This window comes from Phalangium opilio, unplaced genomic scaffold, assembly GCF_054372755.1.
Source record: "Phalangium opilio isolate 3A_F unplaced genomic scaffold, DU_Popi_V2 ptg000045l_1, whole genome shotgun sequence".
Taxonomy (NCBI): Eukaryota; Metazoa; Arthropoda; class Arachnida; order Opiliones; family Phalangiidae; genus Phalangium; species Phalangium opilio.
In genome coordinates, this window is record NW_028324168.1 from 2642418 (window position 1) to 2666792 (window position 24375).

The 24375-nt window shown below is 37.1% G+C and overlaps 2 protein-coding genes and 5 long non-coding RNA genes across 9 annotated transcripts; 3 read left to right on the plus strand and 4 right to left on the minus strand.

Annotated features, from left to right (window-relative positions):
• Positions 1 to 386: 386 nt before the first annotated feature.
• LOC149676695 (uncharacterized) lies at positions 387 to 2895 on the plus strand. Of its 3 annotated transcripts, XM_089837765.1 has the most exons (3): positions 387 to 419; positions 491 to 595; positions 1007 to 2895. In XM_089837765.1, exon 3 carries the CDS (start codon positions 1034 to 1036, stop codon positions 2882 to 2884), a length of 1851 nt encoding a protein of 616 aa, XP_089693891.1. In that variant the 5' UTR covers positions 387 to 419; positions 491 to 595; positions 1007 to 1033; the 3' UTR covers positions 2885 to 2895. The 3 variants fall into 3 exon arrangements, with proteins under 3 accessions (XP_089693891.1, XP_089693890.1, XP_089693889.1); XM_089837764.1 differs by lacking the exons at positions 387 to 419; positions 491 to 595 and adding an exon at positions 668 to 765; XM_089837763.1 differs by lacking the exons at positions 387 to 419; positions 491 to 595 and adding an exon at positions 835 to 935.
• Positions 2896 to 2937: 42 nt separating this feature from the next.
• Positions 2938 to 4271, minus strand: LOC149676696 (uncharacterized). The gene is made up of 2 exons (XM_089838547.1): positions 4267 to 4271; positions 2938 to 4162 (listed from the first exon to the last, which is right to left on the minus strand). Exons 1-2 carry the CDS (start codon positions 4269 to 4271, stop codon positions 2938 to 2940), a joined length of 1230 nt encoding a protein of 409 aa, XP_089694673.1.
• A 401-nt stretch (positions 4272 to 4672) lies between these two features.
• On the minus strand, positions 4673 to 6188 carry LOC149676697 (uncharacterized). Its single transcript, XR_016366516.1, has 6 exons — positions 5991 to 6188; positions 5809 to 5924; positions 5633 to 5737; positions 5463 to 5561; positions 5313 to 5391; positions 4673 to 5229 (listed from the first exon to the last, which is right to left on the minus strand). It is a non-coding gene; the product is annotated as an uncharacterized LOC149676697 (long non-coding RNA).
• An 834-nt stretch (positions 6189 to 7022) lies between these two features.
• On the plus strand, positions 7023 to 10024 carry LOC149676698 (uncharacterized). The gene is made up of 2 exons (XR_016366647.1): positions 7023 to 9146; positions 9751 to 10024. It is a non-coding gene; the product is annotated as an uncharacterized LOC149676698 (long non-coding RNA).
• A 1209-nt stretch (positions 10025 to 11233) lies between these two features.
• LOC149676699 (uncharacterized) lies at positions 11234 to 12876 on the plus strand. The gene is made up of 2 exons (XR_016366648.1): positions 11234 to 11707; positions 12552 to 12876. It is a non-coding gene; the product is annotated as an uncharacterized LOC149676699 (long non-coding RNA).
• A 4717-nt stretch (positions 12877 to 17593) lies between these two features.
• On the minus strand, positions 17594 to 19233 carry LOC149676700 (uncharacterized). The gene is made up of 2 exons (XR_016366649.1): positions 18763 to 19233; positions 17594 to 17918 (listed from the first exon to the last, which is right to left on the minus strand). It is a non-coding gene; the product is annotated as an uncharacterized LOC149676700 (long non-coding RNA).
• Positions 19234 to 20581: 1348 nt separating this feature from the next.
• Positions 20582 to 21960, minus strand: LOC149676701 (uncharacterized). The gene is made up of 2 exons (XR_016366650.1): positions 21460 to 21960; positions 20582 to 20855 (listed from the first exon to the last, which is right to left on the minus strand). It is a non-coding gene; the product is annotated as an uncharacterized LOC149676701 (long non-coding RNA).
• Positions 21961 to 24375: the final 2415 nt, after the last annotated feature.

Genomic DNA, 24375 nt, shown 5'->3' on the forward strand with positions numbered 1-24375 from the left:
ATATCATTTTTAGATTTCAACAGCCGCATAAATTCTAATCCACCTTATTCCCTATCGCCGGAAGTTAGGCCTATCTCGGGATTCGTGGGGAGCGAGTATCGGGAAAAAGCTCAAAAAAGTCGTCCGTCGTCTGCTACAAAGGCTTTTATTCGGGAAAGGCGTTTTTAAGCGGGTAAACGGTTTAAATATCAACTTTAATAGGTTTCTAACTAGTAATAATGACTAGATATAACTCAGGTAAGTAAAAATTATTAATAAACCTTAAGAATAAGTTATATTTTATAACTGACATACCGATTTTAGTCCGATTTGGATGTTTCAAATGTTTGAGCATGGTTTGAGGGTGATTAACTGATGTCAGCCTCAGGTTGTTGAAGCTTGTATTGTATAGAATAGTTCGAAAACGTAAACAGTAAAAGGTATATAATGATTTTAAAAATATTCAAAGGTATAGTAAATGAAAGTATCGTATGAATATTTCTGCTTTTAGTTTCGGAACGTTGAATCGCTTTCGGTGGGTGAAATATTTTGTTGTTATTTAGTTGCGGCATAGAATATGCGTCCTTGTTCAGTTTGAAAACGTAAACAGTAAAAGGTATATAATGATTTTAAAAATATTCAAAGGTATAGTGAATGAAAGTATCGTATGAATATTTCTGCTTTTAGGTTCGGAACGTTGAATCGCTTTCGGTGGGTGAAATATTTTGTTTAGTTTCGGCATAGTATATGCGTCCTTGTTTAGTTTGAAAACGTAAACAGTAAAAGGTATGTAATGATTTTAAAAATATTCAAAGGTATAGTGAATGAAAGTATCGTATGAATATTTCTGCTTTTAGGTTCGGAACGTTGAATCGCTTTCAGTGGGTGAAATATTTTGTTTAGTTTCGGCATAGTATATGCGTCCTTGTTTAGTTTGAAAACGTAAACAGCAAAAGGTATGTAATGATTTTAAAAATATTCAAAGGTATAGTGAATGAAAGTATCGTATGAATATTTCTGCTTTTAGGTTCTAGGCCTAGACACAATATTGAAAATGCCTAAAGCTAAAGATAAAACGGCTACAGGGAAAAAAAACGTTCCCAGAAAAAATGAAGAGGATGCCTTTGATAATCCAAGACCTTCAACGTCAAAGTCAAAAGATACATTTAATAATCCAAGACCTTCAACGTCAAAGTCAAAAGATACAGATTCCGATAAACGTTTGTATTGCATTTGCCGAACGGCAAATGACCCAATGAAAATGATGATACAATGTGACGTGTGCTCTGAATGGTATCATCCTATGTGCATTGGATTGGACGAAGAGAATGCTGAGAGAATGGATGATTTCGTGTGTGAGGCTTGTACGGAAGTTCTTCGAATAAATCCTTCGTTATCTGAACAAGGACTGATCCGCCTTCAAGGAAGGGTTTCTCCCAAGGAAGGCTGGTGCGACAAAGTCATTCTCAAAAATATGACAGATAATTCAATAAATGACTTCATTAAGTCAAAATCACACCAAAATCAAGGATGGGGTCTCTTTCGCGAGGGAGCCATCATTCGTGTAGAAACAAATGAACAAGACAGTTTATCTTTCATTAGAGCGGTGTGTGAACCATCTATGAGAAAAATTAACTACATATTACATTTATGTTTTACGACTGATAGTTGCAAAATTAAATGGGCCACATGCTCGTGTCCTGCGGGAATTAATGGTCAGTGTAAACACACAGCTGCAGTTCTTTACGAAGTCCTAGATATGGTGCGGTTAGGAGTCGATACAATACTTAAAGGCTCTTGCACAAGCAAGCTACAAATGTGGCATGTAAAACGCCCTGAAACTGACGAACCATTGCTATTTAGCGATATACGCTTTGTCAAACATGACCCAGAAAAGCCCCAGAAATCTGATCTCGGTTGTGTCGTTAAAACACATGACCCAATGCCTGATTGGGCGCAACCAGTCACCAAAGAGAAGATTCAGCAGCTTGTTCATTTATTCAAAAAAATTGATAACTTGCCTGTTATCAATACAATTGAAAGTAACGGTTGTGTGCCAGTTCTTCCGCGAGTAACATGCCCTGTTACTTCAGATTTATACTCGAAACTTTGGCAGTCCATTGAGAATACTTTGGAATATTGTTTGCCCTCGGAACATTTAAACTTAACCGATGAAGAAATTAACGTTTTAAAGATAATAAGCGTAAATTTAAAAGAATCGAAAGTGATAGAGGAAAAAACGAGATTGCAAAGTCGTAACCCATTCTGGTTTAAACAACGCGCACTCAGACTAACGGCCTCAAATTTTGGATGTTTCTCAAAAATGAAAGACAATACGGATCGAGTAAATACTTTCGTGCAAAAAAGGAAATTTTTCACCACCCCCTCAGTTCGACACGGAATCAGATATGAAGAAGCTGCTTTCGCTCTGTTCGTCTCCAAAATGAAACTTCAAGATCATTCAACTGTTGGGCTGCTTGTTAACCCCAAAATTCCCTTCCTAGGTGCTAGCCCAGATCGAATTATTGTAAAAGATGACAAAATCTACCTTGTTGAGGTAAAATGCCCATTCTCTCTGTACCAAAAGAAGAAGACAATCGCTCAAAGAGCTCAAGAAAAAGATTTCTACTTGACTTTCAATGCAGAACGAAATCTATACGAAATACAAGAAACCCACGACTATTATTACCAAATACAGGGGCAACTGCTAGTTGCTAATGTCGAAGAATGTTTTTTTGTTGTACACGTCCCACCATCTGATCTAGAGTATGCTATAGTTAAGAGAAACGACAACTTTATTAATTCTGTGATGTACCCAAAACTTTGTACCACGTATTATGATTATTTGTTACCATATTTTGCAGAAGAGTTGGCATCTGGTAACAAAGGGGGGATGAATAAATAAGGAAAAACCTAGTCACTACTGCGTAATATTAATTTATTTGAAAAAAATAGGCTTCATTCTCGGATTAAAGGTCCACAGAAATTTGATAAATGACAACAAATCATGTAGATTTTATCAAGAACAGGAGACAATGTAATAGGAATGACACCCTGTAGTATTTGAAACTCTTTCACCTTCCTTATAGCCCGTTCAATATGTATCCTATTCTTAGCAATATCCCTGCTTTTGTTCACCTCTTTTTCCGTAAACTGATCACGATGACCTAGATAGTCTGGAATGCTTAGATTAATTTTTCTAGCTTCCAATTCCTTTCTGATATCAAAACCCCTATCGGCCATTACTAGATCCCCTTCTTCGAGTTGGTCAATTAAATGACAATGGTTGACCAGTTTCTTATCGGAGGTTCGCCCAGCGTAGATATTTGAAAAATAAGTTATATGTCCATTTGGGCCTGGTGAAATGGCAAATAAACCTTTAGCAGTGTTGCTATGTTTGTACGAACTAAAAGTTTCGCGTTGAGCGTTAGTCGCTGATGGCATGTTGATGTAAAATTCGCTACAATCTAGAATAACCCTCAAATTTGGAAAATGTCTCTTTATAACATCTGGAGTTCTTAAGTTTACTTCCTTTGCTGTGGGCCAAATGGGCAAACATTGCAATTTCTTGGGCAAAAATAAAATCCAGGTGTTCAGTATTTTGGATATATAACCTTGAGAAACATTATATAAGTCCCCCAATACTTTTTCGGGTAAATTTTTCCTCAGACGAACAAGTACTATAAAAAATTCTTCGAGTGGACTTAGTTTTCTGGGGCGACCAGGTTTTCGCAACGCTGACTCATAAAGGTTTACGTCGTCATCACCAATTTCTGGATTATTTGGGTGTTTACCAACATACTTTAGTCCATTGGCTTCGGGTAGCAAAAATTGATAAAAACTCCACAAATGGGTATAGGACGGAAACCCTGTATAATATTTGATGTCGGCAGCGCTAAGAAATCTTAGTATTGAGAATTTTTCTTGTCCTAATTGTTTAAGCAGGTCTAAATTTTTAACTTTCAATTCTTCTTTGCTTGGACTGCACACAGATGATAATGATAGTGGTGTAATAGAGGTTCCTGCACTCTCTGATGCTGTTGCAAAATTTTCAGAATTTTGCGACTGGCTAGGTAACGAAGACCCAGGACTATCCAATGCTTGTGTTGTTTGGCGTTGTTTAAGTATAGTTTTCACCGCCGTTTGGTCTTGATCATCCGTTTCAGGTTGTTGGATGGTTTCGCTAGAAGCAAATAAAAATTAAATGATACGATATTAGGGGCGAATATCGTTCTAACCAGCAATTACTAAGTTTCTGCTACTTGGAATTTTTTATATATCATTTACCCCATAGTAATTTCTCACTGACTTTAAAGGGATCCACCATAGGCTTCCAGCCCTGGTCTAACTACTGTTAAGCAGAATGCCTACCCGCCCGCCGCGACAGCAGCACCATTCCTCAAGGCCAAAGAGCTGGGTGTTTTCCCCTGGGAACTATAGTCAAACCAGCGAGAGAATAGCGCTGAGCCCCATAGGCTAACATGTATTTCAACGCTATTCTCTCGCTGGTTTGACTATAAAAGAGGACTTAAACCCAAAAAGTTCTGGCGAGCCAGACTTAAAGGTTTCCAAACAGTGACGTTGTTCTTAGTTGTATAATTGGCTTGTTCAATGTGTGCGGGTGTGCGCAACGTTTGTAGCGAAAGATTCCTAGTTAGCAGAAACATTTTCCAGATTTAACTCACTTATAGCTATGATATTCTTTCAAGTAATGCAGCGTTTGCACTATTGCTTCCTGATCTGACATTTTTTCAGCCAAAGTGTGGTTTCCAGCCTCACTGTTGCTTCGTGCGCTCAGTTCTTCTATGGTTAATCCCTCGGTGACTAACGAGATCAAACTTTTTGGTTCAATAGCTGCATCAGATTCTTCATTTGCATTCAAGATAGGAACAGCAAAAACATATTGCGGATCTTGAGACCAAGGAAATTCAGAAGGCAATGCATCGCTTTTCAAATACCGCTTTTTGCCTTTTCTTTCTTTATACTGCTCCTCCTTGAAATGCAACGAACATATAACGGTTCCCTTCTTAATGCGTGCAATATCAATCTGAGCAACATTCGCCCATTCAATTTTCCTCAGTTCATTTTTAGGGAACTCGTGAAATGATATATTGTCTGTAGGTTTTGAGCTTTTACTTTTGCAACCAGCAACAGCACACATGTGAACCATCTTTTATACAACTTTATAAGTTTCTACACTATCTATATCGAAGAGCACCGTTTGAATATATAACATGGACTACAAACTGCCTGTATTAGCAAAAACAACAGTTTGTTAATATACAATGTTTGCTTACACATTTTCAAAATTTAACTTAATATATTTTACATACTTCTGAAAAAAGGACGCATATACTATGCCGAAACTAAACAAAATATTTCACCCACTGAAAGCGATTCAACGTTCCGAACCTAAAAGCAGAAATATTCATACGATACTTTCATTCACTATACCTTTGAATATTTTTAAAATCATTACATACCTTTTACTGTTTACGTTTTCAAACTAAACAAGGACGCATATACTATGCCGAAACTAAACAAAATATTTCACCCACCGAAAGCGATTCAACGTTCCGAACCTAAAAGCAGAAATATTCATACGATACTTTCATTCACTATACCTTTGAATATTTTTAAAATCATTATATACCTTTTACTGTTTACGTTTTCAAACTGAACAAGGACGCATATTCTATGCCGCAACTAAATAACAACAAAATATTTCACCCACCGAAAGCGATTCAACGTTCCGAAACTAAAAGCAGAAATATTCATACGATACTTTCATTTACTATACCTTTGAATATTTTTAAAATCATTATATACCTTTTACTGTTTACGTTTTCGAACTATTCTATACAATACAAGCTTCAACAACCTGAGGCTGACATCAGTTAATCACCCTCAAACCATGCTCAAACATTTGAAACATCCAAATCGGACTAAAATCGGTATGTCAGTTATAAAATATAACTTATTCTTAAGGTTTATTAATAATTTTTACTTACCTGAGTTATATCTAGTCATTATTACTAGTTAGAAACCTATTAAAGTTGATATTTAAACCGTTTACCCGCTTAAAAACGCCTTTCCCGAATAAAAGCCTTTGTAGCAGACGACGGACGACTTTTTTGAGCTTTTTCCCGATACTCGCTCCCCACGAATCCCGAGATAGGCCTAACTTCCGGCGATAGGGAATAAGGTGGATTAACGAAACCCAATCAAATCTCTCTTAATTAGCGAGGAATTAATCCAATCTTTGTTCCCTTTTCCAAATCCTTTATACGTCGTTTCCACCTTGATAACCTCTCCTAAACGACATCCTCCGAAAGGAAAGATATCTTAACCCTTTTCTCCCTTAGTTAAATTAACACTTTTACTATTTAAAATACTTCCAACGTAAACATTAACTCCTTCGGGCCAAAGAGAATCAAGGGGAGCAGTGGAAGCTTCCCCCCTAAGTAGAACTAGCGGTAAAAGAGTTTCCGGTTTGCTCGATTTTGATTGGTATACCCTGTCGCCATCTACGATCAAAGTGTTCAACGTCATAAACAGAAACTTCTCTGTACTGCGCGTTGAAGATGCTCTATAAGAAGGGCAACAAGTTTTGCCCCTTTTTCCATTCCCTTCTCTATTCTCTTTGTTCGGGCTAATTTACTATGTAAATGTACAGACAAAGGCCTAGGTAGTCTCAGAATACATCCGTTAAGAAGTAAATCTTCTGTAGGTAGAACAGTTTTTCGTACAACAGTTTGATTCTATTCTTGGGTTGAAGTTAGAGAAGTTTTTATTTTTCAAAAAGAAAGCTTTTGGAGCAGAGGCAGTTTTAAGACAGGGGGGAAACCGGAAGATAGGTCTAAAAAGCGCTGGAAAAAATAACCTAGGGGGTGCTTGTGTCGCCTAAGCGGAAGTGAGATCGATTCAAATCGATTTCTGAGCCAGACTCTTCCCTCGAAAATGAGAGTGGGGTTGGTTCGGATAGAGAGCCCCCTGAAACACTAAAGGAGAGAAAGACGCCGCGTAGGTTGTGGGGTGGATGGGCAGGTGGGTGGGGGTGGAGGGAGAGTAAGGGGTGGACCCCCTACCCCCAAAAATTTAGCTAATAGATGAGATGGTTAACTTAAGAGGCTTCAGGTTTTTCTTCAACTTTATTACAAATATTGCAAAAATAGTAAGGTATACTTTACGTTCCCACATTATTGCTAATTATAGTTAGTGTTGCCAGACATTTGTGAGCGCAATGCAACCTCTATCTACTACAGAATTGAAAGGTTGGAGTGCTGTTCGAATCAGATCATGCAGTTCCAAATATGAGGTGTTCTCGCAAAAATCACTGGCAGCCCTGAAGCGAAGTTAAGAAAAGGGGGAGGAAGTTTCTCTAGCTGGCAGGTAAGCAACGGTGGTATACTTGATAAGCATCAGTAGGGATAGATTTAATTTTAGAAGTAGGAATGGAGAACGATTAGTATTTACTTCAGTCCGACTCATAGCCCAGTATAGAGCCCCTCCCTCCAACACGTAACTAAAAGTTTAAATTATCTTATTGGCTCAATTAAACTACGTTTTGATGACGTTGCTGACGGGGACGGCAAAAAATACGTAATTCCATTTTACCTCTGTCGCTATGACCCGCCTCTTCTTTCATACGCCTCCGTCCCAAGGAAGGGCCCACATTACTCTGTTCTCTATTCCTGCTTCTAAAATTACATCTATCCCTGACAAAGATAAGTAACCATAGTTTTGAACTAAATTTGAAATCTCTCTGATCGTGCTGACCTATTTTATAAGCAAAACAATTTTTTCTAATTAAACAATCCTTAACCATTTCATCTAGTTGAACCCCTTGGCTCCCGCCATGGTATATATGGAAAGAGAGGCTCCTAAGCGTAAGGGGGTAGAACAGGCAGGGACCAGGGTTTGGCAAGGCAAGCGAGGTAGGCTATGCTTGAATGAAGTAGACAAACCCCACTTGCTCCCGTTTTCATCTTCTTCCCCATATTTCCTTAGCGAGGATATTGGCCTACATGTATATGGGATATCCGGCCAACTAGGGGGGGCGGGGGGTTAAATCGTATACTAGCTATTGTAATTTCTAAACATGACGTAATCATCTGGATAATACACCCGCAGAAACTTGGGGCAGCCTCTCGAGAGCTTGGTGGCTTTTTCAGTTGAACTTGTCTACCAGTTCTACTGTTGAAGGGAGAAGTCAAGACTTCCATGTTCAGGGTTGACGGCTTTTGACGCCAAGCTGGTATCCACGAATGGTATCTTGACACACGAAAGACAAAGGCATCGAAATATTAAGCGATATAAATTCCACATATCTTTGTAACATCAGGGATAGATTTAATTTTAGAAGTAGGAATGGAGAACAGAGTAACGTGGGCGCGCGTCAAATCTATTGCTGGTCGTATTCTGAATGCGGCCCGCTCCAGGTTTTAGTTTAACATTAGGTTATATTTGTAATTATTTCATCAGGTGTCATACTTCTTATTCTTATTTTGCTTAAGATACCTTCCATAAGTTCATAAGATATGTCCCATAAGTTTGTCACTTCAATCATGTACTACTTTCTAAAAACGTATGACGTCGAGAGGCTCTTCCCTGATTGGCTAGTTTGTGTAGGGGGTTGAGCGGAGGGTATATTGCATCTCATTTTACATGTCGTTTACAGCCAAAGGCTGGGAATTATGAATGAAATGTACTTTTTGTTTTTATATCTATATACTCCTGGTAATACATAATCATTTCATTTGGTGTCACACTTCTTGTTGTTATTTTGCTTAAGATATTACCATAAGATCATAAGATATGTTTCATAAGTTTGTCACTGCTTACTGAGAGCGTGTCATGAAGTGTCGTCGGTGAAACGTCATAGATTCTGGAAAAGCAACGCCTGGGCATGAGGCACTGTCAATGGTTTAGTGCAGACTAAATAGGAAGATGGATTGCAAAACCGAGTGGTGTCAGTTCTCGCGTCCTTCTCAATAAGTCTCTAGCATTTCGAAGTATAGATAGTGTCATACTTACGGTACATATCTTATAAACCATTGATAGTATCCAGTTTTAATATTGCTTAATTTTGGCTGTCGGTTTGTTTACCCGTCGTTAAGGTATCTAGCAAACTGACTCCGTCTAAGAAACGATCATTTGGTACGCAGGTAAGTCAATTGTAGTTGTAAATTAATCCATAACGTTTGAAGGTTGTCGATTTACCTTAGGTAAGAGGAAATAGGTATAGAGAGTGTGAACAAAAGTTAACTTTAACCGCGCTTCAGGGCTACCAGTAATTTGCCAGAGCATATCTGAGGGAAGTGAACTAAAAGCTTTTCAGTCCTTTGTACAACTGGCAATTGCTAAAACAATATAATAATTTCTACTTACCAAAATCTTAACCATCTTCGAGTATTAGAATACTTTAAGCTCGTGAATCTTGAAGAATCGAGAAGTTTGTGATAATGCCAGTTGAGAATGGAGCCGTGTTTATACGAAAATCTTTCTTATATCCCAACGTTAATTATAATTTCAATCAACACCGACAGTTTAGAAGGCACGACAACGGCTCTTTTTGCACTGACCACATTGCCAGCAACAGTCCAAGAACGTTACAAACAGGCAACCGCCGAAGACTCAGTAATGCAAGAGCCAAGAACTTACGCGGTTAACTAATCAAGGATGGCCGAGCTCGCATTAGGATTCGCGCTTTTTTCGAATCCGCTCAAACACGCATTTTTCATAATCAGATTGTTTTGATTTTATTTTCAGAATCTGGATATCATGAACGCGCGCACCTATCCACGCTAATACTTCAGTTTCCCGCCCAAAAGAGTTGTTTTCCATTCAAGAACCCCAATTTCCGGAAGCGTGGATGTAACAGAAAACTTTTTCTTTCTTCAGGATCTGGGCGCAACATTCATTCATTTCAATAAATTATTGTATCAGTTTAATTATTTATCTTTAATAAAACCAAATGTAATATACTAATATTGAAATATATGTATTATTTTTGAAAATAAAAATTTGCGTTAATCTTCATAAATCTGGATGATAAAATCATTTTTATTTGTAAGCTTACTTATTAATTGTAAGCGGTTATATTCATTCCAAGTGGTTATATTCATTTCAAGTGATTATATTAATTCCAAGTGGTGATATTAATTCCAAGTGGTTATATTCAATCCAAGTGGTTATATTTATTTCAAGTGATTATATTAATTCCAAGTGGTGATATTAATTCCAAGTGGTTATATTCATTCCAAGTGGTTATATTCATTTCAAGTGATTATATTAATTACAAGTGGTGATATTAATTCCAAGTGGTTATGGTTACATTCATTCTTAGTGCCACTGGTTACTGGTAATGGGCCCAATACGTTACAAGTTACCGATTCACTGACATAATTGAAGCATAAAATACCTACTTTATTCATAAGATTGGATTATTAGCAGACGTCACAGATCACGTGATCATTACGTAATTGTGACGTCACAGGTTACGTGACCATTGAGTAATTGTGACGTCACAGGTCACGTGACCATTACGTAATCGTGACGTCACAGGTCACGTGACTATCACGTAATCGTGAATCCAGAGGTCACGTGACTATTACGTAATCGTGAATCCAGAGGTCACGTGACTATTACGTAATCGTGACGTCACAGGTCACGTGATCATTACGTAATCGTGACGTCACAGGTCACGTGATCATTACGTAATCGTGACGTCACAGGTCACGTGATCATTACGTAATCGTGACGTCACAGGTCACGTGACTATTACGTAATCGTGACGTCACAGGTCACGTGACTATTACGTAATCGTGACGTCACAGGTCACGTGACTATTACGTAATCGTGACGTCACAGGTAACGTGACTATTACGTAATCGTGAATCCAGAGATCACGTGACTATTACGTAATCGTGGCGTCACAGGTCACGTGATCATTACGTAATCGTGACGTCACAGGTCACGTGACTATTACGTAATCGTGACGTCACAGGTCACGTGATCATTACGTAATCGTGACGTCAACGGTCACGTGATCATTACGTATCGTGACGTCACAGGCCACGTGATCATACGTAATCGTGACATCACAGGTCACGCGATCATTACGGTAATTGTGACGTAACCTATGACGTGACCCTTTATTGTAATTTATTGTTTTTATATATATATATATATGTAGGCGTAACTATAAGTATTTAAGTTGCTAATTAATTTATTTAGGCCTAGCACTGTTCTTTAATTTCGCGCCAGAGTCACGACGCATCTTTGTGCGCACTCCTTCGTTCGCAGCGCCACTAACGTTGGAAACTAAGAGTTGAGCTTGTCAGACGTTTTACAATCTACGTTTCTTTCTCTGATCGGCACCGTGGAGTCAAGATCGTTCCAGCTCCGCTCTTCCCAATCAACGAATAAAAAGGCCTTTCGCTGACGTTTCGCCATTTCTCTCTTCGCCGTCACGGAATTAGCTTCGAATTTAGAGCCCTTCGCCGCCATTGAATTCTCTTTTGGAAACAATTTGCGGCGAAGCTCATTCCTTGGCTTGAACCCGTCGAGGAAAACCTTTCTCGCTCTGCGGATCGGAATGGTGGCTTTTGAGGTCGATTTTTGATAGTTTCGTCATTTCTCTGACCGATTTCCCCAAGTACGCATGCTGAATTCGAAGCTCTTTAAGACTTTGTGGCCATCGCTTCGCCAAGTGCTGTAACAGCCCGTAAGTTTTAACTTTACAATAATCCAAACTCATCTAGCTCCCCTTTAATTATTTTATTTATTTCAAGTATTTAAACTAGTTAGTTAGTGTTAAATGTTAGTAAATTTTATTTATTTATTTAAAATCAAGTACCATAAATAAAATTTTACAACGAGATGTTGGGCAAGGCTTAGCCGAGACAATCCCTTATTAATTATTTTAGGGGCCATAATTATTAGCAATTAATCCTGGTACGTAATTAATTTAGAGATAATGTCAAGGATTTTCGAAAATCAAGTCCCGCAGAGATAATTATATTATTTCGCCCTAAGCCTAGGTTACGGTTTCTCCTATTTAGTCTAGGTTTTTAGTTATGGGTTATATGGGAATAGTTTTAATTTCAAATAAATAAATGAAAGGTTTTCCTAAAATTACCGTAGGAGCTATCGTTATTATTACGCTATACGTAATTAATTTAGAGATAACGTGAAGGATTTTCGAAAATCAAGTCCCGCAGAGATAACTTTAAACACGAGGTTGCCCTAAGCCTACGTTAAGCCTTGTCACATTTAAACAGTTTTTATTCAGGGGGAATGTGGGAATAATTTTAATTTAAAATAAATAAATGGCAGGTTTTTCCTAAAGTTATTTTCTATACAATTATGGGAAATAGTTATCCAGAGTCTTTCTTTAATTCAGGGTGGCAGTTAGTTGGTTTCTCTCTATGAATTTGGTAGCCGGTGTTTTTAATTAAGGACCCGTTCTTAAATTAGTTAACTCTGCGAGATAGACAAATTATTATTTTGAAGCCCATTGATTATAGTAGGCAATAGTTTAATATGTGTTATTAATGTTCTTTTTTTAGATGCGGCTGATATTCTTGAATTTTTCTGTCGCTCGTCATTCCGATGATTCCAGATGACATCCGTTATTGGATATACGTTACACGATGTTTTGCTATCTCTCTCGGCGATGACTTCCAAAACTACGGACAAGATCACCGAAGCTAGAAGACAAAAAAATTTATAATTTTTATATTTATAATTACTTAATTTTCTACTCGACTCTCTTTATTTTTTCCGCGTTCAAACTTTAATTTACCAAACACTCTAATAATTTTTCTTTTTTGAAATTTATGTAAACACTTGGTTCTTTTTTTTCTTATTGAATAAAATTTGCTTTAAACCTGGTTCTTTGTTTTTGTAAAATAATTTCGATACTAGACTTGGTTTCAATTTTTTTAAGTCGGGACTTAGGGTGGTTTTTTTTAGGGTCCTTTTTAGGCTTTTTTTTACTTATACAAGCTAAAAGAGGGGTAAAAGCTTAATGATTTTTAAAAAATTAAGCCTAATATTATCAATAAAAAGTAAAAAAAGTCTAATATTGTTAATAAACAGTAAAAAAACCCTAAAAAGGACCCTAAAAAAACCCCCCTAAGTCCAGACTCTAAAAAATTCAAGCCACCCCCCACCTCGAAACAAATGAAAGAAAAAAATGAACGTGACCCAAGGCAAAATTTATTCAATAAGAAAAAAGCAATTCAGGTGTTTACAAAAAAATTCCACAAAAAATAATTTAAAGAGTTCCTTACAAAGATTTCCACAAAAAATAATTTAAAGAGTTCCGTAAATTAAAGTTTAACGCGTAAAATTAAATTAAGTTGTTATAAAGTAAAAACAATTGAGATCTTAACGTTAATTGTCCACATCAGCTTGAAGGAATCGTGTAACGCAAATACAAGAAATATGCCATCTGGAATTAGCGTCTGTGATAGCCGATGAACTTCTCAAATCTGTCGAACGTTGAAATCATCTACTAGGAAACGTCTCCGACTGATCAGCAGCAGAGAATCATTCGCCTCTAAAAACAAAAAATATTAATAACAAATATTAATCCATTGCCTACCAAGATAATAATTTAAATAATTAATGAAAAGCCGGTCCTTTATTTACGGCGATAAATTACTCAGAAAATAATAATAATGAACTAACAATTAACTCTGCCTGTTTCATTAAAACTAGTTAATATATTAAAACAATAAATTATTAAAAGGCTTACATTTGCTGCGCATTAAAAAGTAGGTTCCATAAATTGATTCCAAAAGCGATTTCAATGGCGGCAAAGAGCTCTAGATTCTGGATTAATTCCTTGACGGCAAAGAGAGAAATGGCTGATCGTCGACGAAAGGCGTGTTTCTTCGTTTCAAATGACTTGAAAATTCATGAACACGTGATTTCCAAGAGCAGAACAGGAAACGATCTTGACTCCACGATGCCGATCAAAGAAAGAACTTTCGGCTATTCCAGTACAAAGGTAAAGGCGAGAAATTCAAGCCAAACACGGGTAAAATATACCAAAGCCGACAAGAGTTCGCGGTAGAGAGGCAGCGTGACGATATGAACTCGCATTACGTTTGACGGGTTCGCGGTAAATAATTTGGTCAACTAGGGTGTGATTTCTATCGGGAAATGGTGAAGGAGCGCACGCGCAGTAGGCCAATCGAGGGCGTACAAATTTCTAAAAAATATAGACGTCTACGATGAGAGTTAAAAGTTGCGAGACCAATTCTTTCTCTCCTGAATAGACCAAAAAAAAGGAATGAAACAAACGGTATAAGCTTGAAAAAATTGATTCGAAATATACTTTTCAATATTTATTTACTCAACGTCTAATAAAAATCAACGACATTTTTACGCCCTCGATTGGCCTACTGCGCGTGCGCACCTTTACCATTTCCCGATAGAAATCACACCCTAGTTGACCAAATTATTTATCGCAAACCCGTCAAACGTTATGGATTAATTTACAACTACACTTGACTTACCTGCGTGGGATTTCAGTACCAAATGATCGTTTCATAGACGGAGTCAGTTTGCTAGATACCTTAGCGACAGGCAAACAAACCGACAGCTAAAATTAAGCAACATTAAAACCGGATACTATCAATGGTTTATATGTACCATAAGTATGACACTATCTATACTTCGAAATGCTAGAGACTTATTGAGAAGGACGCGAGAACTGACACCACTCGGTTTTGCAATCCATCTTCCTATTTAGTCTGCACTAAACCATTGACAGTGCAGGCGTTGCTTTTCACGAATCTATGACGTTTCACCGACGACACTTCATGACACGCTCTCAGTAAGCAGTGACAAACTTATGAAACATATCTTATGATTTTATGGTAATATCTTAAGCAAAATAACAACAAGAAGTGTGACACCAAATGAAATGATTATGTATTACCAGGAGTATATAGATATAAAAACAAAAAGTACATTTCATTCACAATTCCCAGCCTTTGGCTGTAAACGACATGTAAAATGAGATGCAATATACCCTCCGCTCAACCCCCTACACAAACTAGCCAATCAGGGAAGAGCCTCTCGACGTCATACGTTTTAGAAAGTAGTACATGATTGAAGTGACAAACTTATGGGACATATCTTATGAACTTATGGAAGGTATCTTAAGCAAAATAAGAATAAGAAGTATGACACCTGATAAAATAATTACAAAAATAACCTAATGTTAAACTAAAACCTGGAGCGGGCCGCAATCAGAATACGACCAGCAATAGATTTGACGCGCGCCCACGTTACTCTGTTCTCCATTCCTACTTCTAAAATTAAATCTATCCCTGATGTACTACTTTCTAAAAACGTATGACGTCGAGAGGCTCTTTCCTGATTGGCTAGTTTGTGTAGGGGGTTGAGCGGAGGGTATATTGCATCTCATTTTACATGTCGTTTACAGCCAAAGGCAGGGAATTGTTAATGAAATGTACTTTTTGCTTTTATATCTATATACTTCTGGTAATACATAAAGGGTTGTAGTTTAACACTGTTATAACTGTAATCATTTCATTAGGTATCACACATCTTGTTTTTATTTTGACTGAGATATTACCATAAGATCATAAGATATGTTTCTTAAGTCTGTCACTGGTTACTGAGAGCGTGTCATGAAGTGTCGTCGGTGAAACGTCATAGATTCGTGAAAAGCAACGCCTGCACTGTCAATGGTTTAGTGCAGACTAAATACGAAGATGGATTGCAAAACCGAGTGGTGTCAGTTCTCGCGTCCTTCTCAATAAGTCTCTAGCATTTCGAAGTATAGATAGTGTCATACTTATGGTACATATAAACCATTGATAGTATCCGGTTTTAATGTTGCTTAATTTTAGCTGTCGGTTTGTTTGCCTGTCGCTAAGGTATCTAGCAAACTGACTCCGTCTATGAAACGATCATTTGGTACTGAAATCCCACGCAGGTAAGTCAAGTGTAGTTGTAAATTAATCCATAACGTTTGACGGGTTTGCGATAAATAATTTGGTCAACTAGGGTGTGATTTCTATCGGGAAATGGTAAAGGTGCGCACGCACAGTAGGCCAATCGAGGGCGTAAAAATGTCGTTGATTTTTATTAGACGTTGAGTAAATAAATATTGAAAAGTATATTTCGAATCAATTTTTTCAAGCTTATACCGTTTGTTTCATTCCTTTTTTTGGTCTATTCAGGAGAGAAAGAATTGGTCTCGCAACTTTTAACTCTCATCGTAGACGTCTATATTTTTTAGAAATTTGTACGCCCTCGATTGGCCTACTGCGCGTGCGCTCCTTCACCATTTCCCGATAGAAATCACACCCTAGTTGACCAAATTATTTACCGCGAACCCGTCAAACGTAATGCGAGTTCATATCGTCACGCTGCCTCTCTACCGCGAACTCTTGTCGGCTTTGGTATATTTTACCCGTGTTTGGCTTGAATTTCTCGCCTTTACCTTTGTACTGGAATAGCCGAAAGTTCTTTCTTTGATCGGCATCGTGGAGTCAAGATCGTTTCCTGTTCTGCTCTTGGAAATCACGTGTTCATGAATTTTCAAGTCATTTGAAACGAAGAAACACGCCTTTCGTCGACGATCAGCCATTTCTCTCTTTGCCGTCAAGGAATTAATCCAGAATCTAGAGCTCTTTGCCGCCATTGAAATCGCTTTTGGAATCAATTTATGGAACCTACTTTTTAATGCGCAGCAAATGTAAGCCTTTTAATAATTTATTGTTTTAATATATTAACTAGTTTTAATGAAACAGGCAGAGTTAATTGTTAGTTCATTATTATTATTTTCTGAGTAATTTATCGCCGTAAATAAAGGACCGGCTTTTCATTAATTATTTAAATTATTATCTTGGTAGGCAATGGATTAATATTTGTTATTAATATTTTTTGTTTTTAGAGGCGAATGATTCTCTGCTGCTGATCAGTCGGAGACGTTTCCTAGTAGATGATTTCAACGTTCGACAGATTTGAGAAGTTCATCGGCTATCACAGACGCCAATTCCAGATGGCATATTTCTTGGATTTGCGTTACACGATTCCTTCAAGCTGATGTGGACAATTAACGTTAAGATCTCAATTGTTTTTACTTTATAACAACTTAATTTAATTTTACGCGTTAAACTTTAATTTACGCAACTCTTTAAATTATTTTTTGTGGAAATCTTTGTAAGGAACTCTTTAAATTATTTTTTGTGGAATTTTTTTGTAAACACCTGAATTGCTTTTTTCTTATTGAATAAATTTTGCCTTGGGTCACGTTCATTTTTTTCTTTCATTTGTTTCGAGGTGGGGGGTGGCTTGAATTTTTTAGAGTCTGGACTTAGGGGGGTTTTTTTAGGGTCCTTTTTAGGGTTTTTTACTGTTTATTAACAATATTAGACTTTTTTTACTTTTTATTGATAATATTAGGCTTAATTTTTTAAAAATCATTAAGCTTTTACCCCTCTTTTAGCTTGTATAAGTAAAAAAAAGCCTAAAAAGGACCCTAAAAAAAACCACCCTAAGTCCCGACTTAAAAAAATTGAAACCAAGTCTAGTATCGAAATTATTTTACAAAAACAAAGAACCAGGTTTAAAGCAAATTTTATTCAATAAGAAAAAAAAGAACCAAGTGTTTACATAAATTTCAAAAAAGAAAAATTATTAGAGTGTTTGGTAAATTAAAGTTTGAACGCGGAAAAAATAAAGAGAGTCGAGTAGAAAATTAAGTAATTATAAATATAAAAATTATAAATTTTTTTGTCTTCTAGCTTCGGTGATCTTGTCCGTAGTTTTGGAAGTCATCGCCGAGAGAGATAGCAAAACATCGTGTAACGTATATCCAATAACGGATGTCATCTGGAATCATCGGAATGACGAGCGACAGAAAAATTCAAGAATATCAGCCGCATCTAAAAAAAGAACATTAATAACACATATTAAACTATTGCCTACTATAATCAATGGGCTTCAAAATAATAATTTGTCTATCTCGCAGAGTTAACTAATTTAAGAACGGGTCCTTAATTAAAAACACCGGCTACCAAATTCATAGAGAGAAACCAACTAACTGCCACCCTGAATTAAAGAAAGACTCTGGATAACTATTTCCCATAATTGTATAGAAAATAACTTTAGGAAAAACCTGCCATTTATTTATTTTAAATTAAAATTATTCCCACATTCCCCCTGAATAAAAACTGTTTAAATGTGACAAGGCTTAACGTAGGCTTAGGGCAACCTCGTGTTTAAAGTTATCTCTGCGGGACTTGATTTTCGAAAATCCTTCACGTTATCTCTAAATTAATTACGTATAGCGTAATAATAACGATAGCTCCTACGGTAATTTTAGGAAAACCTTTCATTTATTTATTTGAAATTAAAACTATTCCCATATAACCCATAACTAAAAACCTAGACTAAATAGGAGAAACCGTAACCTAGGCTTAGGGCGAAATAATATAATTATCTCTGCGGGACTTGATTTTCGAAAATCCTTGACATTATCTCTAAATTAATTACGTACCAGGATTAATTGCTAATAATTATGGCCCCTAAAATAATTAATAAGGGATTGTCTCGGCTAAGCCTTGCCCAACATCTCGTTGTAAAATTTTATTTATGGTACTTGATTTTAAATAAATAAATAAAATTTACTAACATTTAACACTAACTAACTAGTTTAAATACTTGAAATAAATAAAATAATTAAAGGGGAGCTAGATGAGTTTGGATTATTGTAAAGTTAAAACTTACGGGCTGTTACAGCACTTGGCGAAGCGATGGCCACAAAGTCTTAAAGAGCTTCGAATTCAGCATGCGTACTTGGGGAAATCGGTCAGAGAAATGACGAAACTATCAAAAATCGACCTCAAAAGCCACCATTCCGATCCGCAGAGCGAGAAAGGTTTTCCTCGACGGGTTCAAGCCAAGGAATGAGCTTCGCCGCAAATTGTTTCCAAAAGAGAATTCAATGGCGGCGAAGGGCTCTAAATTCGAAGCTAATTCCGTGACGGCGAAGAGAGAAATGGCGAAACGTCAGCGAAAGGCCTTTTTATTCGTTGATTGGGAAGAGCGGAGCTGGAACGATCTTGACTCCACGGTGCCGATCAGAGAAAGAAACGTAGATTGTAAAACGTCTGACAAGCTCAACTCTTAGTTTCCAACGTTAGTGGCGCTGCGAACGAAGGAGTGCGCACAAAGATGCGTCGTGACTCTGGCGCGAAATTAAAGAACAGTGCTAGGCCTAAATAAATTAATTAGCAACTTAAATACTTATAGTTACGCCTACATATATATATATATATAAAAACAATAAATTACAATAAAGGGTCACGTCATAGGTTACGTCACAATTACCGTAATGATCGCGTGACCTGTGATGTCACGATTACGTATGATCACGTGGCCTGTGACGTCACGATACGTAATGATCACGTGACCGTTGACGTCACGATTACGTAATGATCACGTGACCTGTGACGTCACGATTACGTAATAGTCACGTGACCTGTGACGTCACGATTACGTAATGATCACGTGACCTGTGACGCCACGATTACGTAATAGTCACGTGATCTCTGGATTCACGATTACGTAATAGTCACGTTACCTGTGACGTCACGATTACGTAATAGTCACGTGACCTGTGACGTCACGATTACGTAATAGTCACGTGACCTGTGACGTCACGATTACGTAATGATCACGTGACCTGTGACGTCACGATTACGTAATGATCACGTGACCGTTGACGTCACGATTACGTAATGATCACGTGACCTGTGACGTCACGATTACGTAATAGTCACGTGACCTGTGACGTCACGATTACGTAATAGTCACGTGACCTGTGACGTCACGATTACGTAATGATCACGTGACCTGTGACGTCACGATTACGTAATGATCACGTGACCTGTGACGTCACGATTACGTAATGATCACGTGACCTGTGACGTCACGATTACGTAATAGTCACGTGACCTCTGGATTCACGATTACGTAATAGTCACGTGACCTCTGGATTCACGATTACGTGATAGTCACGTGACCTGTGACGTCACGATTACGTAATGGTCACGTGACCTGTGACGTCACAATTACTCAATGGTCACGTAACCTGTGACGTCACAATTACGTAATGATCACGTGATCTGTGACGTCTGCTAATAATCCAATCTTATGAATAAAGTAGGTATTTTATGCTTCAATTATGTCAGTGAATCGGTAACTTGTAACGTATTGGGCCCATTACCAGTAACCAGTGGCACTAAGAATGAATGTAACCATAACCACTTGGAATTAATATCACCACTTGTAATTAATATAATCACTTGAAATGAATATAACCACTTGGAATGAATATAACCACTTGGAATTAATATCACCACTTGGAATTAATATAATCACTTGAAATAAATATAACCACTTGGATTGAATATAACCACTTGGAATTAATATCACCACTTGGAATTAATATAATCACTTGAAATGAATATAACCACTTGGAATGAATATAACCGCTTACAATTAATAAGTAAGCTTACAAATAAAAATGATTTTATCATCCAGATTTATGAAGATTAACGCAAATTTTTATTTTCAAAAATAATACATATATTTCAATATTAGTATATTACATTTGGTTTTATTAAAGATAAATAATTAAACTGATACAATAATTTATTGAAATGAATGAATGTTGCGCCCAGATCCTGAAGAAAGAAAAAGTTTTCTGTTACATCCACGCTTCCGGAAATTGGGGTTCTTGAATGGAAAACAACTCTTTTGGGCGGGAAACTGAAGTATTAGCGTGGATAGGTGCGCGCGTTCATGATATCCAGATTCTGAAAATAAAATCAAAACAATCTGATTATGAAAAATGCGTGTTTGAGCGGATTCGAAAAAAGCGCGAATCCTAATGCGAGCTCGGCCATCCTTGATTAGTTAACCGCGTAAGTTCTTGGCTCTTGCATTACTGAGTCTTCGGCGGTTGCCTGTTTGTAACGTTCTTGGACTGTTGCTGGCAATGTGGTCAGTGCAAAAAGAGCCGTTGTCGTGCCTTCTAAACTGTCGGTGTTGATTGAAATTATAATTAACGTTGGGATATAAGAAAGATTTTCGTATAAACACGGCTCCATTCTCAACTGGCATTATCACAAACTTCTCGATTCTTCAAGATTCACGAGCTTAAAGTATTCTAATACTCGAAGATGGTTAAGATTTTGGTAAGTAGAAATTATTATATTGTTTTAGCAATTGCCAGTTGTACAAAGGACTGAAAAGCTTTTAGTTCACTTCCCTCAGATATGCTCTGGCAAATTACTGGTAGCCCTGAAGCGCGGTTAAAGTTAACTTTTGTTCACACTCTCTATACCTATTTCCTCTTACCTAAGGTAAATCGACAACCTTCAAACGTTATGGATTAATTTACAACTACAATTGACTTACCTGCGTACCAAATGATCGTTTCTTAGACGGAGTCAGTTTGCTAGATACCTTAACGACGGGTAAACAAACCGACAGCCAAAATTAAGCAATATTAAAACTGGATACTATCAATGGTTTATAAGATATGTACCGTAAGTATGACACTATCTATACTTCGAAATGCTAGAGACTTATTGAGAAGGACGCGAGAACTGACACCACTCGGTTTTGCAATCCATCTTCCTATTTAGTCTGCACTAAACCATTGACAGTGCCTCATGCCCAGGCGTTGCTTTTCCAGAATCTATGACGTTTCACCGACGACACTTCATGACACGCTCTCAGTAAGCAGTGACAAACTTATGAAACATATCTTATGATCTTATGGTAATATCTTAAGCAAAATAACAACAAGAAGTGTGACACCAAATGAAATGATTATGTATTACCAGGAGTATATAGATATAAAAACAAAAAGTACATTTCATTCATAATTCCCAGCCTTTGGCTGTAAACGACATGTAAAATGAGATGCAATATACCCTCCGCTCAACCCCCTACACAAACTAGCCAATCAGGGAAGAGCCTCTCGACACGCTCTCAGTAAGCAGTGACAAACTTATGAAACATATCTTATGATCTTATGGTAATATCTTAAGCAAAATAACAACAAGAAGTGTGACACCAAATGAAATGATTATGTATTACCAGGAGTATATAGATATAAAAACAAAAAGTACATTTCATTAACAATTCCCTGCCTTTGGCTGTAAACGACATGTAAAATGAGATGCTCAACCCCTACACAATCTAACCAATCAGGGAAGAGCTTCTCGACGTCAGACGTTTTTAGAAAGTAGTACATGATGCTGACGATACAAACATAATGAGCCTATTCACGGCTCGTTTTCTGTACCACGGTCGGGAAGGTAATCATACGCAGAGGGGGTCGACACTATTGTGGGATAAAGGAGGGCTTCTTATATTACACGGCGCGAGCAAGTTTCGACGAAGTGTACTTTTTGTTAACTATATCTATATACTTTTGGTATTACACGCAGACCAATATTTTACTATGATGTTTCACCTACGTCACTTCATGACAGGCTCTCAGTAACCAGTGACAAGTGACAAACTTATGGCACATATCTTAAGCAAAATAAGAACAAGAAGTATACGCGAGTTCCTTTACAGAATGCTGGATCTAACTAGGAATGCATACAGGTAGTTGGAATCATTGTGTCCCTTCCCCATATCACCAAGTGTAAATAACGATTGTTATTATGAGACATTTTTCAACAAAAACGGGTATAAATGCGGAGTTTCTAAAAATCTCTGGTCAGAATTGTCGCGCGTCTATTGGGCTAAAGGCTATTTATAATCATATAATTAATAAGTAAATAAGTACTACGCGATTAACGTAAATAGCAACTAGGGTAGGGCTGGCCTCCATTTTTCAAGATGGCGGCGGATTACAAAAATATTACTTAATTATCATCTACTAGTTAAGAATAACGTCCCTGCGAAATTTCAACTTCCCAAGTGAAGAGGTTCGGTCTGGGCGTTAAATTATAAGTCAGTCATGATATAATTGTGGATGGAGCTAAAAAGGAAGTGGTAATCTTTCCTCATTCCTAAATTCTATTGCGTCTGTTTCCGGTACCATTTTTCCGCATTCCCAAATAGTCGGCTTCTATTGTGCCTGTCTGGGGAATGCTACATTCTTGGGGAAAACCCTCCTGAAGGTCGTTCCCAACCCGTTGGTATGTAGTATCTACACTGTTAAATCGGCATCCTTGAAGTTTAGCGAGCCTCGCAGCTGGGAAACCCCACCGCGCCGGCTCTCAGACCTCAAAGGTGCCGCCGATGCGCGCGCACGTTCCCTCCCGAATACCGTGGAATCCCCGTGGAGTATATATTTGGAAATATTGTTAGTTGACCGTAAAACCCTATAAGAAGTTGATGATTTAGGCCTTCGTGTTAGAGACAAGTTTAACGGGAATTTTGCAAATAACAGTATTTTTTTTTTTTTTAATAAAAATAATAAATTTTTATCGTAATGGTGGAGTTCATAAACGTCGGACGAAACGAAATTTATTACTATTATCTTCTTATCCGTTCCACCCTGAAAAATTAATTAATGCTAAAAGCTCAATTTGTATTTGTTCGCCTTAATTATTTGACATGGATATGTTTTTACTAGAACTTATTCTATACAATTTCGTACATGAAAATCTAAGCTCAATTATCTCGAAACTCCGCATTTATACCCGTTTTTGTTGTAAAATTTCTAATCATAACAATCATTTGAACTACGCTATTAAAACCAAATTTCGCATATCGATTAAACTTAATTTCCAACTGCAATACATATAATAATTTCTAATTTCTGGCCCTTTGTGGGTTTGAAAAAGTGTCACCAAGGATTGTGTATAAATGCAGTTTTTTAAGGACTGTGAAGCAAAACTCGTTTTTGTCTAATATAATTATTTCTAAACGCAATCGGAAAATAACAATGCACTGTATAAAAGCACACTATGCTAAATATTCATTTCAACCGTGTAAAACTAGCTGATAATTTCCAGATAATTATAACAGGTTGGAAAACCAAAGTAAACCTCTCCGAGTCGAGACGCAATTGATATTATTTTAATTGTCATTAATTTAGCTTAATTACAGTTAAATCGTTTTAAGAGACTTTCTTCGTAAAATCATTTTAAACATAGCTATTGTTGACGTTTGAATTCAAGCGTATTCCTCTTTAACATTTTATTTTTGGAAATCTAGGGTATATAAGGCGATTGATTCACTATACAAAATTCCTAACTTAACTTTACGTTACGAGAAATGAGATACTATATACTTTTTCAGCCTTTTCCAGTGCTGTAAAGTTAGGTTGTCAAAAAACGTGTACCCCCTTGGTCGCGAAACCCTGGG

What these genes read in the sequence shown, in the direction of transcription:
- LOC149676695 (XM_089837765.1), top strand. Translation starts at nt 1,034, where the DNA reads ATGCCTAAAGCTAAAGATAAAACGGCTACAGGGAAAAAAAACGTTCCC.